General features: G+C 41.5%; 1 protein-coding gene across 8 annotated transcripts in view; it reads left to right on the top strand.

The window, feature by feature from the left end:
* SLC25A13 (solute carrier family 25 member 13) overlaps positions 1-18,454 on the top strand; it is a 221,912-nt gene that overhangs the window by 87,323 nt on the left and 116,135 nt on the right. For 6 of the 8 annotated variants that reach the window (XM_067042538.1, XM_067042537.1, XM_059074831.2 and 3 more), the window contains exon 4: positions 15,134-15,249. The exons of the other annotated variants lie outside the window; for them this stretch is intronic. In XM_067042538.1, the coding sequence (XP_066898639.1) occupies positions 15,134-15,249 (116 nt within the window). The remainder of the gene's footprint in view (positions 1-15,133; positions 15,250-18,454) is intronic. 8 annotated transcript variants of the gene reach the window in all.

Raw genomic sequence — 18,454 nt, 5'->3', positions numbered from 1 at the left:
GGTGGCCTGTGTTAATAGGTGTATTTATTGTGTTTTGTTAGTGATTCTTTGTATAGCAAAACATAATTAAATATGAAAAACTTACATTTTTCTTTACCAGATCTTGTGCCAATTGTTAAGTGAACTATGTTCATGTAGTAAAATTTAAATTAATCTGTATCGAGGATAGGGGTGGAAATAGCATTATGTTTATTGTAGGTATTGGGTAAAATTCAGGAATACTACTTAATCAGAATATTGTAAGCAGAAATCACTTTTTGTTTCAATTCTCATTAGTAATGTTTCTTAAGTTTTGGGGCTACTTTTCTCAGCAATGACAGTTTATACAATTTAGTTTTAATTTTTAAGTTTTATTTGAAATCCTAGAGTGTCTTAGATAATCATTTAGAACATGAATTGTTGTAGAGGCATCAGAGATGTGACTGAATCTATACTGATCCCAGAATGTCTTGAACATGTTTTGCTTAAAGATTTATCTGTGCTATCAGTTTGTTTCTCATGATTTACCTCATTTCAGAGCAGAATGTTGAAACCAAAATGGGGTATGCATTTAATATCAAATAACTTTTTCCTTGCCAACCATATCTCAACCCCTGGACTGAACATGGTGATTGAGGTTTTATTCAGTTACGTGAGTATTTGTGGAGCAGTGGGAGGTGGAAGCATGGCACCTGAGGCTAAGTCATTCCATTTTGTGTGGCCATTTCTTCCTTATTTTGAATTAGGAAACAGATGTGGGAAAGAGAAAAAAGATCCCAGTTCATCATCATAGTTATTTCTGATACCTCAAGCCTCACAACCAGGAACTTATTTGTTCTTGGCCGAGCTGTCTCTTTACTCTTAGGTTGACTGAGGACAGCTTTGGGGCTGCCTCCTGAACCTTACTTGATCAGTACCCCCCGCCCCACTTCCAGCGTTTTGGAGCCTGCCTTTCTCCTTGTCTGGGAACGGTGAGAAAGCACGTTAGAGATGGCCGTGCCATTTGATGATTTGTTTTCTTTTTGCATGTGTCCTTTAAAATTAACATTGCAAATTTGGAGGCCCTTTGTGATGCATGTGATAGAGGACAAATTGTTATTGTTTACAGGCTGAGAGATTAGGCTTACATGGGGTTATGATGTGTCTCAGAAAATCATAATTCCATGGTTTAGGAGCAATAATCTGCTTGGGAATGTGGGTGGGGAGGAGGAGGCTCCAAGTGTTGAGACTATGTTTGTCGGGCCAAGTGCATTGTTTTTCTTAGACAAGGATGCGTTTTTGGGGTGGCATGAGATGGGGAGGGCTGATGGAGATTATTGGGGACAGCTGCCATTCTTAATGCAGGCATTGCTCTAGAACATCCTGTATAAACTGCATATCACCATTTCTAAACTATAGAACACCTCATTAAATTTTTAAATTTAAAATATTTTAGATAGTGCATGATTTATCCCATACTTTTCTTTCTTACTATGTGCCTTGATTTTTAAGGATCTTATTCTTTAAATTAATTTTGTTACCGAACTTGAGTGCTTGCTCTCTCCTTGTTAGAAATGAGAGTAAAAGTATTTGATGGTCTGAGATGGAATTGATGCAGTTATTTTACAACTTTGAGTAAATTTAAAGTAAAATTTAAAAACCTAAGCCTTCTTTGCTTGCACTGAAATATTATGACCATATAGATGAGAAGTGTTGCCCCTGAAACTTGGTCTGAGTTCTCTTGTTAATATAAGGAAATTTCTGCAAATTCAATTTGGAATCAACATGTGGGCACTTTTAAGATTTCTTTTTCATGGTCTTAAATACAGAAAATCATAATCTATTTTAAGCTTCTTATAAATGATGGAACACTTGTTTACATGTGTAAAATGACTCTAAGTAGTGTATTGAAGTTCATGTTCGTGTTTGCTATTTAATGACACCTAATGATATTCAATGCAGGGTTATGCTAAACCAAAGAGAAAATGTGTTACCCAGGCAACTGCCTCAGGCAGACTAGAGATTCAGGCATATGGCTCTGTAGTATACATTATTTCAGCATCTTTAAGCATAAAGAACCACACATGTAATTGACTGTGAAAAATTACTGCTCAGTTACTGTATTGTATGGTCATAATAGAAGTAAATGAATACGTCATTGTTATTGGAACAAGTCTGTTGGGAACCACTTGTAGACTCTACTATTTAAGAAGCAAAAATACAATAAGAAGAAAATAGCTGGTTTAATTAACATGTAAAATTGGGTTAATTTGAATTCAGCTGGCACAGCAGATATTAATGTTGGCTTTTTTTGTGTGCATGTGATATTCTGGATCAAGCCTATGTACTTCTATTTCTTCTTGCCCACACCATGAATAATTTTATTTAAAAAAATATGATAAAGACTGTTTCAGTCATTGAATTTTTACTTTGCTAAGGGCTTATGTTCTGATCACATCAAAAAAGGTTTTTGCGTGTATCCATAATGTAAGTTTTATGAGTGAAAGAAAATGTTAAAATATTTGAGTAACTGATAATGTTTTTTCAAAGGGCAATCAGTAAAACTTGATTTCATGTATTTTTAAAAAATTTATTTTACTGCTTTTTAGTCAGAGTGCATAGCTGGGCAGTTACTGCATTGGCAGATGCAAGACAGTAGCACATTTGCTCTTGTCACTTTTTGTGTGTCTGTGCTTATTTAGATGCTTCTTACTTGTTTCCGAATATCATTTTAATCATCGTCACCTTGCTTCAGAGTTTCAGAAAAACGAATTGAGAAAGGCATTGTGTTCCGATTACAAAATGATTTAACTCAATCAATTTTTGGTGTTTTAAAACGTTATTTGGGCAAAGAACACCCATAGATAGTATGGGCCTGCGAAGATCATTCCTTGAGTTGTCTACTGTGCCGTAGGTACTCACACAGTCTCTGGAGTGCAGGGCGCTTTTGTTTTTCAGCTCTAAACTAATCAAACTGGAGACTGAAGTCAGATATGCAAAGGGTTTGGCAGCATGTACTTTACTGGAAGCATTTAAAGTATGTAACTGGTTTCCAGTGACAATCTAACAGCTAACCTGCTACTTTATGCAGTGATAGGCCAGTGTACAGTGGTCCTTAAAAAATGCTAGTTAACAAATTTACTTGCCTGCTGGCTTTTCGGTTACTGATTTATCGGGCTTATCTGCAGTTTATCTCCCCGTTACCCTTCTTCATTTGCCATTTTATTTATTTTCATTTTTATTTATTTATTTGTTTATGGCTTTTCCTCGTAGCATGTGGGATGTTAGTTCCCCGACCAGGGATCAAACCCATGCCCCCTGGCACTGGAAGCATGGAGTCTTAACCACGGGACTACCAGGGAAGTCCCTTTTTAAAAAATTTATTTTTATTTTAATTTTTTGGCATTTGCCATTTTAATAATGTTGAAAGCCTTCTCATCCAGCCTTGAAAGAATAAGGGAAGATCTAGGAAACCTAGATTTAAAAAAATCTACTTTGCTTACCCAAGTGGATTTTCCAGTATGGTTTATAACTACTTTTCCCTTTTTTCACCACTGGTCTTTCTCCTTTCCAACTTTTTCCCCCATTAAAGGCAATCCCCAATCTAAAATGAGTTGCTCATAGTGTTTTTAGTAACTTTGTATGCATTTTATTTTTATAGTTATTATAAAATATTGGCTGTATTCCTTGTGTTGTATAGTATATCTGTGTAGCTTAATTTTTACATGATAATTTGTACCTCTTAATCTCCTACCCCTATATTGCCTCTCACCCCTTCCTTCTCCCCAATGGTAACCACTGGTTTGTTCTCTATATCTGTTGAGTCTCCTTCTTTTTTGTTATATTCACTAGTTTGTTGTATTTTTTATATTCCACATATAAGTGGTATCATACAGTATTTGTCTTTATTTGTCTGATTTATTTCATTTAACATAATACCCTCCAAGTCCATCCATGTTGCTGCAAATGGCAAAATTTCATTCTTTTTTATGGCTGAGTAGTATTTCATTGTGTATGTATATTTGTGTGTGTGTGAGAGAGAGAGAGAGTGTGTGTGTGTGTGTGTGTATCTCACCTCTTCTTTATCCATTCATCTGTTGATGGACACTTAGGTTGCTTCCATATCTTGGCAATTGTAAATAATGCTGCTATGAACATTGGGGTGCGTGTAACTTTTCAAGTTAGTGTTTTCTTTTTCTTCAGATATATACCCAGGAGTGGAATTGCTGGGTCACATGGTAGTTCTATTTTTAGTTTTTTGAAAAACCTCCATACTATTTTCCACAGTGGCTGCACCAGTTTACATTCCTACCAACAGAGTACACTTTTCTATTAACAAAAACCCAAGTCTTTGGATAGATCTCAAAATGCTGTTTACCCCATGATGTAATAAAGAGTATCTGGTACATATTACTGAACACAATATTGGTAATTATTCAGAATAGGAACAATGTAATATAAGATAGCTTTTTTTAGTTTTTTTTTTTTTTAAATAATGATATATTTAAGAAATAACAGGATAGAGTCTTGTGGAGATAGAGAATATGATTTATCTCTAGTTGTTTTTTTTTTTTGCGGTACGCGGGCCTCTCACCGTCGCGGCCTCTCCCGTTGCGGAGCACGGGCTCCAGACGTGCAGGCTCAGCGGCCATGGCTCACGGGCCCAGCCGCACCGCAGCATGTGGGATCTTCCCGGACCGGGGCACGAACCCGTGTCCCCTTCATCGGCAGGCAGACTCTCAACCACTGTGCCACCGGGGAAGCCCTGTCTCTAGTTTTTAAAAGCCTGTGGTGGTTCTTTTCCTTGATGCAGTCTCAGTCTTGTGGGGATTGTTCATGATTAAAGCTTTTTTATAACTCAAGGTTAGATGGGAGGTTGGGGGAAGTGGCTGGACACAGGGACAGATTCTCCTGAAGTTATTGGGCGGTATTATTTAACAGGGAAGGAAAGAAGCAATGGGGTGTAGAGCATATGTAGGTGAAAGACACTTTTCAGTGTGTAAATGAAAGAACTATTAGCAAAAGTGAAGTAGAACGGGCATGGATCATACTTGCTCGACATGTTTGATCCCACTGATAAGGAAGAAAGTGTTAGAGGTAGAAGAACACCCTGTATAAATCCCAGCAGTTGGCACAGTCTGCCTTGGGCAGCCTCGAGTACTGTTTGAAATGAACTGCAAAGCAGTGGCCAGACAGGTAGATCTGGAAGCACGGGCACATCACTCACGGAGTTAAGCTCGTAATTATGAGAGCCTATATATTTATCTTCTTTTGGCAATATGGGGGCAGTGATATACGCAGAGGTGGTATTTATAAGCTAAATTCATGATAACAATACAGTAAAATTGCTAATAAAATCTTTAATAGGTTTTTAAAGCCAGGCACTAGCCTGCTTGTTTGAACAATATTCAATCTGTCAGATTTCATTGGAGCCAATGAATTTAAATAGCCCCTTGGCGAACGCCGCAGTGAGATTTGAACCTGAATGCATGGTAGGGCTGAGGAGCCCAGCTGGCCTCAGAACAGATGCACTCCTGGGAACGCCAGGCCGGTGCCGGAGCCAGGGTGGACACGGATCCTTCTTCTGACTGAAGACGGAAGAAAATGAGATTGTAGCGTGAAAAGCACTGGAGAGAGCACCTGTAAGAGATCAGGAAAGGGGGTCTGTTCCAACTTGCCCGACAAGATCATGCTGCCAGTTAGGCAAGGAAAAACTACAACTCGAGCCTCTTTCTACCTTATTACTGATGGTTTTTAGAATATAAAATGAGGTAATAACTCATTGTCTCTTTCTAGAGTGTGTTAAGAACAGTTGCGTCAAATTTACATAATTAGGGCCGTTGAGGCTTAGTTTGTTTGCTCACTGACCATCAACTGGAATATTAAATAAAATCTTTATTTATGACCTCTTTCATCATCTGCCTAAGTAGCGGTTTTTGTAACCTCAGTAACTTTGGGGCCTCAGAGTCTGTGCTTCTCTGGCGGCTGCAGGCCACCGGGCATCCTCAGGGCACACCTGACGTGCTCCTGGGCTTTAAAAGCTGTGTGCTTTGACTTCTAGGACAAGCCCCCCAGCTCTGTCCCAGAGAGCTCTGTCCCCCAGAGCGTATCCTGGATTTGATCACTTCTGTTTTTCTCTCTCCTGCTGTGACCCCGGTCCTGCCCACTGCAGCCACTTCCAGCTGGACTTGTGCTCCAGGGTGTCCTGAGTGTTCTTTCCAGGAGCTCACATCACCCCCCTGCATAAAACCCTCCACCATGGCTGTTTCCCATGTGTGCTTGGAATGAAATCCCCACAGCCTGTATGCCCTACATCCTCCTTCATCCCCAACTCTCTCCCTGCCCCCCACCCCTCTACTCTCCAGCCACTCAGATGTCTCCCTGTGCCATGGAACTTGGCAAGGTTGGCTGGTCGTAGGTCCAGCCCTCACACTGAGGTTTCTTCCACCAGAATACCCTCGCTCCAGATCTTCCCGTGCTTCCTCCTTTTCATCATTCAGATCTTAATGCCACCCCGCAAGAGGCATTTCCTCACCACCTGTCCCCATCATTCTCAAGCTTGGCTGGGTGGGAAGTTAAAAAACAAAACAAAACAAAAAAAACGGATGGTTGCTCTGATCCCTCCTCATACCCATTAAATAGGTTCGCTGGGGCTAAGAAGCACTATCTTAACGTATTTCTCAATTTTGTCCTCTACACAGCAGTTATCTGATCTAGAACCATCTCATCTTTATGTAGGTATGTTTGAGCTCATTGCCTGCCTTCTCCACTGGAATGGAACTCCTTGAGGACATGGATTCTGTCAATCTTATTCATTTTTATAGTACCCTAGTGCCTAGGGCATTGTCTGGCATATGATAAGTGCAGGATAGGTGTATGTTTGGGGGCCTGAACAATGTATATTTCCAGGGCATTTGGGAGGGAGATAAAAGAACTGGAAAACCCCCAAAGCTATTAAAGATGTTAAAGTCATGGAGGCCAAAACTCTTTTGATAAACTGGCCATCACAGGAGAGCCCAGTTCTGTTTTTGTTTTTTTGTTTTTTTTCTCTTGACATTCACAGATACTTGAACCTGGGTGGTCTGGTGGTTGGAACCCAGTTTTTGGAGTTAGATTTTACTTTTATCTCTGCCATTAATCCTGGACAGTTGTTTGGCTTCTGTTGTACCGCTGGGAAGAAGGTTACAAGGAGAAGTTATTTTTGTGAAGCACTCTTGTTGTTAGGAACCTTAAGTAAAAGTGGTAATTGGATTTTGATATGGTGCATTGTCTATTACCAAACTTCCTAAAGTCTAAACAGATCAGCTCCTTACGTGCAGTTGCTTAAACTTTCATAGCCACAGAGTTGGCCTGGAGATAGGAGCCAGGCGGGAGATGAGAGGGACCACACAGGGTACAAGCCATTGCTGAGCGAGAGTAAGCAACAGCAGGGAGGAAGAGAACTGGAGCTTATCCACCTTGGAGGGCCAGAGTTCCTATGAGTCTTTCAACTGTTTGCTTCTTTTTTCAGCTCTCCCCACCCCCACCCATTTTATTCAGTCCTCTGCCACCACCCAAATTTAGTTGCTTGCTGTTTTGTGTCATAGAAATTTTTATTCTCTTTCTTACTACACAAATAATCCAATATGTGTGTTATTGAAAAGATTAGAAAATATGGACAAGCAAAAAGAAAAAACTCTTAAATTTCTAATATTTTAACAACCTGGAGATACACCCATGACTAACACTTTGGTGTTTGTCCTTCAGACCCTTTGTGTGTGTGTATAAGATACCATTTTTGTCCATTTTTAACAAAATGGGCTTGTTTTCTACATACATTTGTGTAACCGATTTTGTACTTAATAACATGAATTTGTTTCTTGCAGTTTGTAGTGGTTGGATAGTTCTCAGTGTATGGAATGGTCCTTTATTTAATCAGTCATGAATTGTTGCATATTGAGGTTGTTTTCACTTCTTTCACTGTTATCAACAATGCTGCTTGAACATTCCTGTAGATAAAAGTTTGCACACATTCATTGATTATGTTTTAGGGTAAATTCCTGGAAGTGGGATGGTGGTGTCAAGGAGTGTGGGCATATTATCAAGACTCCTGCTGTATTGTTGGGTTGTCCTCTAGAGAGTGTAGTGCCATAAACTTCTGTCCCCTTGTCGAAAGGCGCCTTTCTTTCTCCTTCAGATCTTCATGATTCTTCCCTGGATTCAACCAACAATCTCCCCAACTCCAGGCTCTTCTCCCTCCAGTTCATTTGACTCTCCTCTGCCAGATTTAAGGGTCTGAAGCACAAATTCATCATGTCACTAAAAGTTCCAGATTTTATCTGCCATTACGAACTCCATACCTTCCTTTGTGCTTGCCCTCCCTCCAGCACACTTGCACTTCTTGTGCCTCTTCATCTCCAGCCTTCCTTCCTTGGTTCCTGGCTCACCGTCTACCCCCCCCCCCCAGACCTCCAGTTGTTTGGGGCAGAAATTGCACTTTTCATCTATGTGTTCCCAGCACTGGCCTGCGCTCAGCACATAGAGCAGGCGCTTTCCATTCCCCACCTGCCATCTCTACTTGATCATCTCCCCTCTTTTACAAGACTGATGTTACATGACCACATGGTCACATCTTTGTCATGTGTTCCTAATTTCACAGACTTTCTCCATCTCCTCCTTTTTCTCAATATAACAATAATCTTTCCCTCCTCTGAATTTGTGGAGTAATTTATCTCCAGTTCTCTTATATTACCTACCATTTTTTCTGTAATATCATAATTTTCCATCTATATTCTCTATTATAAGTCTTTCCAGGCTGAGAGCTATCCCTTGCAAAGTTGAGAAGGGGCGGGGAAGGAAGCCTACAGTTATGCTACTGTAAAGAAGCACTGACATCATTTTGGTATGTATCCCTCTAGTATCTTCCTCTGTCTATAGTAGACATGTAATCTTACATCATCCTAAGCATAATGTCCAGAGGCACTCCACTTTTAATCCTTTCCTCCTTGGCTCAGTATGTGATTGCAGTATGTAGTGGTTTAGCTGTTTTACCGAGACTTTAAAGGACTTGTAACGTAGCTGCTGTTATAAATGGCTTTCAGAAGAATAATAGCTCTGGTGGTTTGGAGAACAAAAATGACTTGCTTAAAAAAATCTCTGCTCGGGCTTCTCTAGTGGCGCAGTGGTTGAAAGTCCGCCTGATGATGCAGGGGACACAGGTTCGTGCCCCGGTCCGGGAGGATCCCACAAGCCACGGAGCGGCTGGGCCTGTGAGCCATGGCTGCTAGGCCTGTGCGTCCAGAGCCTGCGCTCCACAATGGGAGAGGCCACAACAGTGAGAGGCCTGCGTACCGCAAAAAAAAAAAAAAAAAACTCTGCTTGTGTCAGAACCATGAAATAGAATAGTTGGAAACCTACTCTCCCCTAATCTTTTTTTTTTTTTCACTCGTTTGTGCACTTTCTCATAGATGTACTTTTTGTTTTTTAACATCTTTATTGGAGTATAATTGCTTTACAATGGTGTGTTAGTTTCTGCTTTATAACAAAGTGAGTCAGCTATACATACACATATATCCCCATATCTCCTCCCTCATGCATCTCCCTCCCACCCCCCCATTCCACCCCTCTAGGTGGTTCCAAAGCACAGAGCTGATCTCCCTGTGCTATGCGGCTGCTTCCCACTAGCTATCTATTTTACATTTGGTAGTGTATATATAAGTCCATGCCACTCTCTCACTTCGTCCCAGCTTACCCTTCCTCCTCCCTGTGTCCTCAGTTCCATTCTCTACGTCTGCGTCTTTATTCCTGTCCTGCCCCTAGGTTCTTCAGAACCTTTTTTTTTTTTTTTTTTTAGATTCCATATATATGCATTAGCATACGGTATTTGTTTTTCTGTTTCTGATGTACCTCACTCTGTATGACAGACTTTAGGTCCATCCACCTCACTACAAATAACTCAGTTTAGTTTCTTTTTATGGTTGAGTAATATTTCATTGTATATATGTGCCACGTCTTCTTTATCCATTCATCTGTTGGTAGACACTTAGGTTGCTTCCATGTCCTGGCTCTTGTAAATAGAGCTGCAGTGAACATTGTGGTGCTGTTTTTGAATTATGGTTTTCTCAGGGTATATGCCCAGTATTGGGATTGCTGGGTTGTATGGGAGTTCTATTTTTAGTGTTTTAAGGAACCTCCATACTGTTCTCCATAGTGGCTGTATCAACTTACATTCCCACCAACAGTGCAAAAGGGTTCCCTTTTCTCTACACCCTCTCCAGCATTTATTGTTTGTAGATGTTTTGATGATGGCCATTCTGACTGGGGTGAGAGGGTACCTCATCGTAGTTTTTCTTTGCATTTCTCTAATGATTAGTGATGTTGAGCATTCTTTCATGTGTTTGTTGGCAATCTGTATATCCTCTTTAGAGAAATGTCTATTTCGGTCTTCTACCCATTTGTGGATTGGGTTGTTTGTTTTTTTGTTATTGAGCTGCATGAGCTGCTTGTAAATTTTGGAGATTAATCCTTTGTCAGTTGCTTCATTTGCAACAATTTTCTACCATTCTGAGGGTTGTCTTTTGGTCTTGTTTATGGTTTCCTTTGCTGTGCAAAAGCTTTTAAGTTTCATTAGGTCCCATTTGTTTATTTTTGTTTTGATTTCCATTTCTCTAGGAGGTGGGTCAAAAAGGATCTTGCTGTGATTTATGTCATAGAGTGTTCTGCCTATGTTTCCTCTAAGAGTTTGATGGTGTCTGGTCTTACATTTAGGTCTTGAATCCATTTTGAGTTTATTTTTGTGTATGGTGTTAGGGAGTGTTCTAATTTCATTCTTTTACATGTAGCTGTCCAGTTTTCCCAGCACCACTTATTGAAGAGGCTGTCTTTTCTCCATTGTATCTCCTTGCCTCCTTTATCAAAAATAAAGTGACCATATGTGCATGGGTTTATCTCTGGGCTTTCTTTCCTGTTCCATTGATCTATATTTCTGTTTTTGTGCCAGTATGTCCCCTAATCTTGAGTGGTGTAGGCCTCTGAAAATGTGACTTCTGTGTTTGCTTCCATGTCAGCTGACCCGTATCACACTATTAGTTGCTGCAGGTGAGCATTAGTGTCATATCGTTACTGTTCCTCTTAGTTGCTAGTTGCAGAGCTCATCAGAGTTGTGTGATTTATTTTAGAGGGCATCTAACATTATCAAAGAAGTTTGGGAAGTTGAGGGCGGAAAAGGAACTAAGTGAGCTCACCAGCCAGGTCTGAACTTGATTAAGCTTGTATCCTTTGTTGTAACTTACGCTAATACCCATTAAATCTGTAAAGCAAGACTGGAATACTGTTTACACAAAATATATATATATACATATATAAATGTTTTTAGATATCACGCCGTAAATGAATATAGCACTATATAATTATTCTGATAGCCTTCTAGTCAGATTACCTTGAAAATCCAGAATGATCTTGATGAACAGTAAAACATTATGATTTCATAGTTCATCTGTATACCTCCTACATAGATGTATAATACTTGTATCTAACAGGATTACCAAATTACATACCTTTTTGGTATCTGTAACATGCCTAAAATACCAGAGCATTCACTGGCCAGTTATGGTTATGAAACCACACTGACATTGCCAGAGGAGGATTTGTTCACCCATATAGATGGCCTTCAGGTTTCTCATACCATTTTGAGAGAGATGAGATTCTCTTTTTCTGGTATTTAAGCCTTTCTTTATTCAGATCATTAAATTTGAGAAATGTCCTGTTTCTACATAACACTGTGTGATTCGTCTTAACTCACCCACCGTCTGTGCAGAGCTAATTTATCGAATGTGATTGTTTTTTGCCTTGACAAACTGCCAGCAAGTTCAGCTGATGAGTGTGTGGCTGTATGGTTGTTGGTCCTGCTCTGAGGAGGTCCTGGGGTGTGAGGAGTGGTGGTGAGAAGAAAGCAGCCAATCAGAAACACATTTCTCCCCTGTGCTGCTGCTTCAGTGGTCTGGAGCTGGATGAGCATGCATCCCTAAGTGAAACGCTTCTGGGCAGTTTCATTCACAGCTTTAAGTAGCCTTTGTTTAAAAACTCCTCGTTCTGTGTTTCCAGTCTTGGCCTATGTATTAATATTAGTTTGCTAGGGCTGTCATAACAAAGCACCACAAACTAGGTGGCTTAAAAAAGAAAAGAATTTTATTGTCTCACAGTTCCAGAGGCTGAGACCAAGGGGGTAGCAAGGTTGCTTCCTTCTGAGGGCCTGTTCCATGCTTCTTCCCTAGCTTCATTCGGGTGGTTTGCTGGCAATCTTTGGCATTCCTGGGTTTGTAGAAGCATCACCCTGATCTCTGCCTTCATCGTCATGTGGCGTTCTCCCCGTGTGCATGTCTGGGTCCAGATTTCCCCTTTTCATAAGAACTCTAGTCATTTTGGATTGGGTGCCCACCCTACTCCAGTAGGATCTCATCTTAACCAATTACATTTGCAATGATTGCATTCTGAGGTTAGGACTTCAGCATGGATTTGGGGGGGACATAGTTCAACCCATATTCACCTTTCTCCTGAGGTCCACACTAGTCCTTTTGGTTTCCTGCTGGATACCATACTTCACTGTTCCATGGGTATCTCCAATTTAACACGGTTAGAAGACTCTCTCACAATTCCCTTCTTTTTCCTTTTTTATTCTTTATCTTTGGTGGTGGTGTCATCATCTCACTCAATTATCTAAGTTAGAAGTCTTGGAGTAACTCTTTCCTGGCTCTCAGCCTCTGACCTCCAATTGCTACCAAGTTTTGTCATTCCTGCCTCAGTTGTATTTCTCCACTTTCCCCCTTTCTCCAATCTGAGTGCTCCAGCTCTGGTTTAGACCCCTGCTGTCTCTAGCTGTCAGGCTGTCTCCCCACATCTCGTCTTTCCTCTGTTAAATTCATCTTCCACAGCAGTTCCTTTTCTAAAATAAAGGTATGAACCTGGTATTTATTAACCCTAAAAACCTCCAGTGACTTCTCACTGCCTGCAAAAAAAAAAAAACAAAAAGGTCAGGATTCTGTAACTGGCCTTTATAGGCCTTTACAGGTGGCTGGCATGATAGCTCAACCACTCTTTTACTCGGCAGGACCATTAGATGCTGGATCAGTAACACCTTTGTCCTTCTCTAAATACAGCACGCGCCTCTGTACTTAGTTCTTTCCTCAGTGTGGATCGTCCTCCCCCTACCCTTCTCTCTTCTCTCCATCCTCCCATACCGATTGGAATTCTGTCTCAGTCAAATGGGAACCAGGACACTTGGTTTTCAGGCCAAAATGCCAGAAGCCAGTTGTTTCACTGTGCACAAGCCATAACTTCTAGTAGTTTTCTCAAAAGTAAAATGAGGAGGTGGAAGGAGATGATCTCTTAAGATCTTTTCAGCTTTAAAATTTGTTCTTTAAATGCCACAGATTCGTGGAGCATTCCTTAATTTCCTTAAATTTATTCCTTAATTTATTATTTATTTATTTATTCCTTAAGGCAGTATAAATCACTTCTCCTCTGTGCCCCTTGATGCTTCTCCTCTGTGCCCCTTGATGCTTTATTTCTTCTTTTACTTTTTTTTTTTTTTTTTTTTTCCTTTTTGGCTGTGCCACACGGCATGTGGGATCTTAGTTCCCCGACCAGGGATCGAACCCGTGTCCCCTGCAGTGGAAGCACGGAGTCTTAACCACTGGACCGCCAGGGAAGCCCCTTCTTTTACTTTTGATACTCAGCTCGTGTTCTGGCGGGGTTATATGTATGCACATGACTACCTCTCCTTCCCCCAGCAGGCTGTCAGCTCCTTGAGGCCAGCCGGGAACCTTCCATTCATATGTGTTTCCCTTGCCATCCCCACCTGCCCCTGGTCCTGTACACACACACACAAGATTCTCAGTGAGACAGACTCTGTAGTTGAGGAGAAAATGTTCTGGGCAAGTGTTCCTCTGTAATACGTACCGTTCCTGAATGTTCCCCTGTGTTTGGAAGGATGTGTTTTTGGATGGTGAATGACATAGACAGTGTAATGAACACACCAGAGTTTTCCTTTCTTTGTGGCATTATTATAATCAGGTGACATTCTGGGAAATAGCTAAGTTAACGTTGTAGCACTTACTTTGTATAAAAATGTGTTCTCTCTATAAGATTTTAGAAGTAATTAAATGTTCTGTGAAACATGGGAAAGCACTTCTGTTTTCTTTCTCCTTCTATGTCCTCGAGACTTGGACTATCCCAATGTATCATTGAAATATTTGTACATTTAAAATACAAAACAGTGGCAAAGAACTTAGTTCTAAGACAGCCTTTGTGGATTTATTTACTCCTCGGAAGTCAAAGCATCTGTGGCCTGTTCTTGCACCTCCTAATGGATAGATGTGATCATATCATGACCTTGCTGAGAAACTTGCATCTCTGAACGTCTGATCTCATTTCACAGTGTTCTCTTATGTACTTTTCCGTCCAGATAAAATTAGTTCCTCACGTTTTCCTTGCACACTCCCTAGCTTTCTTGCACCTGCCTTTCTGCAGGCATTTCCCCTGCCTAAGGTGACCCCCTTTCTATGCCCATTACTGCATACCTGAATTTCACTAATTTTTTGAGACCCAGCTCACGTTCCATCTCTGCCACAAAGCTTTCTTTGGTTTCCTACCAAAATTCTGTTATCATCATCTTCATTCCTGTCTTATGATTTGTCTTTCCTGTATAGTATTCTAGGCTAGTGTTATCTGTCTTACCAGACTAAAAGTGCATTGGGGTCATATTTCATGGCCAGTTTATCTGTATTCTATCCCCCACCGCAATATCATCCTTTATTTCAATCCTCATGTGGTCAGTGGATATCAGTAATGAATGAATCTTTGTGAACCATTTTTACATGGTGTAGGAAGGTATTAGTGAATGACTGAGCTGGTCTATTTTGTTTTTAACAACCATATATTAACCTAAAGTGTCTAAGCTTTATTTTTAGAATTAATGTGTCACCATGTCCTCAAATCTGTTGTGTCTTTTAGATTCTGTGTGTTGTTCTTTCAGTCTGCTCTATGTAAAAGGAAGTGCTAAGTGTTTATACATGTTTTTAGGTTTGAATTTTATTTTTTGACAGTGACGTTTTATTTTTTCCCCTTAGTGTATATTTGTGTATGCTTTTATTTTCCACAAGCTACTGACTTTATGCTTTGTGCTTGTTTTGTGTTGCAGATTAATATCCTTTCAAGAATTTGTGGCATTTGAATCTGTCCTGTGTGCCCCAGATGCTTTGTTCGTGGTGGCCTTCCAGCTGTTTGACAAAGCTGGCAAAGGAGAAGTTACTTTTGGTAAGGGACGTGAGTGTGTGCACACCTAAGAAAGTGCAGACCTGTGTGAGCGGTTTGGGCTTTTTTCCCAAGAATGAAATGTATGGAAATGGTTTTAAGAAGTTAGCCTATCCCTTTTAACAAAGATATCTCAGTGTTTTGAGGCTCCAGTTCTTGAAACAAATGTCTCCCTTCGTGAAAAATTAAGTTTCTGGATTAGTAGTTTTGATGCTCTGTTTTAGTTGTAAGGCGAGGGAGGATGGAGCATGACTGAGTCACAGGGTCGTAGAAGGTGAGAGGCAGACAGGATTTGACCATCCACTTCATTCCATCACAGTCAGTAGTGCTTTCCACGGTTAGAGTGAAGACGTTAATAAAGTGCCTAAGAACAGAAGGGATTCACGTTCCCAGTACCTTGTGTCCTTCCCTTGTCCTCATGGAGTAGCTTGAGTCCAGAGGCAGCACGCGAGGTGGTAATTTGGAGCGGTACGTGGAGAACCCTGTTCTTAAGAACACCTTCCCCTCTGGCTGGGCTGGCAGTGTCTGCTGTGCTGCCCCCGCCTTTATTGGGGGATGCAGCACCATCTCCATGGGGCTCAGCTGCCAAGCTTCAGAAAACCCTGAAGTCTCTTCAGCATTAGGAGAAAGGGAAAACCAGGACGTGATGGTGGGGCAGTGGTACATTCTTTTTTAAAAATAAACTGGTGGGGCTTCCCTGGTGGCGCAGTGGTTGAGAGCCCGCCTGCCGATGCAGGGGACCACGGGTTCGTGCCCCGGTCCGGGAAGATCCCACGTGCCGCGGAGCGGCTGGGCCCGTGAGCCATGGCCGCTGAGCCTGCGCGTCCGGAGCCTGTGCTCCGCAACGGGAGAGGCCACAGCCGTGAGAGGCCCGCGTACCGCAAAAAAATAAAATAAAATAAATAAACTGGTTACTGAAGATACATTGGGCAGAAGACACCACATTTCTCCGGACTGTGCCGTGTCCAGCGTATGTTGTCTGTGCGTGTGAACCTGGTGTAGAAAGCATTGCCGTGGAGAATTTTGGAGCCCTTTTGGGGCACACAGATTGTGCATTCAGGGGAAATGGGTAATGCACCCATTTTAAATGCCTTTGTTCCTTGTCTCTAATTTATTCAGACTTCTTGATCTTGTCTTACTTGTACGTCGTGAGGAATGTACAGGTGGGGGAAATACAGATGGTGTGATAGAGCACCATCTGTTCTGGATGGTTCTGGAATTGGAGAGACTTAGCTCCTCCCAGCTCTGCCACTTTTGTCTCTGAGTCAAGTTAATTATCCTTTCAGGTCTTTATTTTCCTTATCAGAAATGAAGATAATAACTACATAAAGTATAGGTAAGGCAGCCTTCCCCTCCCCCACCCATTCCTCCACGTTCATTTGACATGACAGTTATTTAAGGCTAGATCAGCCAGGGCAGAGGCAAAAACACATATATTTTCCTGGTTTTGTTTCATGTATTCTAGAAGCTCAGATGCTTTCCGTTAACACTTCATGAGGATTATTTAATATTTAAAAATCCCTAGAATAATTTCAGTTTTTTCCTCTCCCATCACCCAGTTCCTCTAGCCACAACTTGTCAATGGAACACCAATACAAATGTTCCCATTGAAATCTCCAAATAATAAATGAGCAGCTAGCTCATGGTGGTGTTGATTTACCCAGTGGAGGTCAGTTTGATGAGAACGTTATGATGACGTTTCCTCGGGGTGCACAACAAGGGGAACCTGTAAGTTTGCGTGAGTTCAGCACAGGTGTGCTCGCTCTCTCGTCTTCCTCCTTTCCGCAGCACATCTGGAGGGAGGGCTGGAAGAGAGCTGGATTGGAGATGGGGGACTGAGGAACGGACTTCCAGCGTTTTCCCGACTCCGATCAGTCTTCCGTCCATGGGCATGAAGTGGCGGGGCTGATGTTGCCACCAACACACCACTGGCCTGGCGGAGGAAAGAAGCAAGAGGCTTTGCCAGTGCTGGGAGGGCTGTGTGTGTGTTAGTGTGGTTAGGAGAAAAGAACAGGTAAAGCAGCAGAATGTGGGAGATAGGAGTCATTTGTGAATTGTAGAAAGAACGTGGCATGACAACTGTTTCTGCTTCTCCACTAGCTGTTTGTTGATGGACAAGTCATTTCCGATTTCTGAGCCTCATTTTCCTTATCTACAAAATCAGGGTAATAACCTACCTTCCAGGACTATCGCACATAAACGGGCCATGTGGAAAAAAAAGGCCTTTATAAAAATAATATTACTAAAAGAAATAATGTGAGAGAACAAAGGAGGATTTTCTTTTTTCTTCTTCTTCTTCTGTTTTTTGTTCTTTGAGAAGCCCTTTATTTTAACTTGCAGTTTAACCACTGGTCAGGTAGCAGGGAATTTTGCTTACTCTCTGTGCTGTGTTGAACAATGCCCCACCTCTGAAGACATGCGAGAGTGCGTAAGAAATCGGGGCTTCCAGGGGGCTACGATTCTGCTTCTGTCCTCGGTTGCATATGACTGTGGTGGAAGAGTGCATAGCCCATCTCTCGATACCCTGCCTTCTGCAGGTAATTTGTTCCAGAGTCTGCCTGTCTCACAAAACACAAACGGGGTATGTCCTGTATCTGTTTCTGAGGAGCCAGTGGCGTCCTCACCCTGTGGGGGTGATAAAACGTAGCCTGGGCTTTTCTGAGATGTTAATCCCCGTTTAGGATTAAACTGAAAGAACTATGCGTAGTACAAAGAAGATACTCAAGTGACCGTCAAATTGCAAAGTAATAGCTGACTTAGCATTTTTCATGAGGTTGGGTAGAGTCATTCAGTGGAGGTGAGTGCTGTGTACAAGAGGCTTTTGCCAAGTAAACACAATCATATGGGAGGTGTGGCAGCCTTAGGAGTGTTTTGTCAGCAGGTACCTTTAGAAGAAGCTAACAAATAAGTACATTTTTCAGGAAACTTGTAATGGAGTTGAAGAAATTTTTTTAAAAATGGAGTTGGGCAGAAAAGTGGACTTACCTAGTCAATCCTGATCTCATAGCCCACAGTATTACAAGGGAATCCAGATCTGTGCCCTGGCTGTCTGTCCATATGAAGCTGTTTGAGAGACACACAGTGGCACTCTTTGCTCTGATTACTTCCTCAGCTCCCTGTAAATCCTTCACTCGGGAGTGACCCTTTTGTATATCAGAAGGTTGCCCTCCTGACTGTGCATCTTTGGGAGGAGTAGGCATGGAGTGGT

The sequence above is a fragment of the Kogia breviceps genome, chromosome 9 (assembly GCF_026419965.1).
Source record: "Kogia breviceps isolate mKogBre1 chromosome 9, mKogBre1 haplotype 1, whole genome shotgun sequence".
Lineage (NCBI taxonomy): Eukaryota > Metazoa > Chordata > Mammalia > Artiodactyla > Physeteridae > Kogia > Kogia breviceps.
This window is presented reverse-complemented; position numbering and strand designations above follow the sequence as displayed.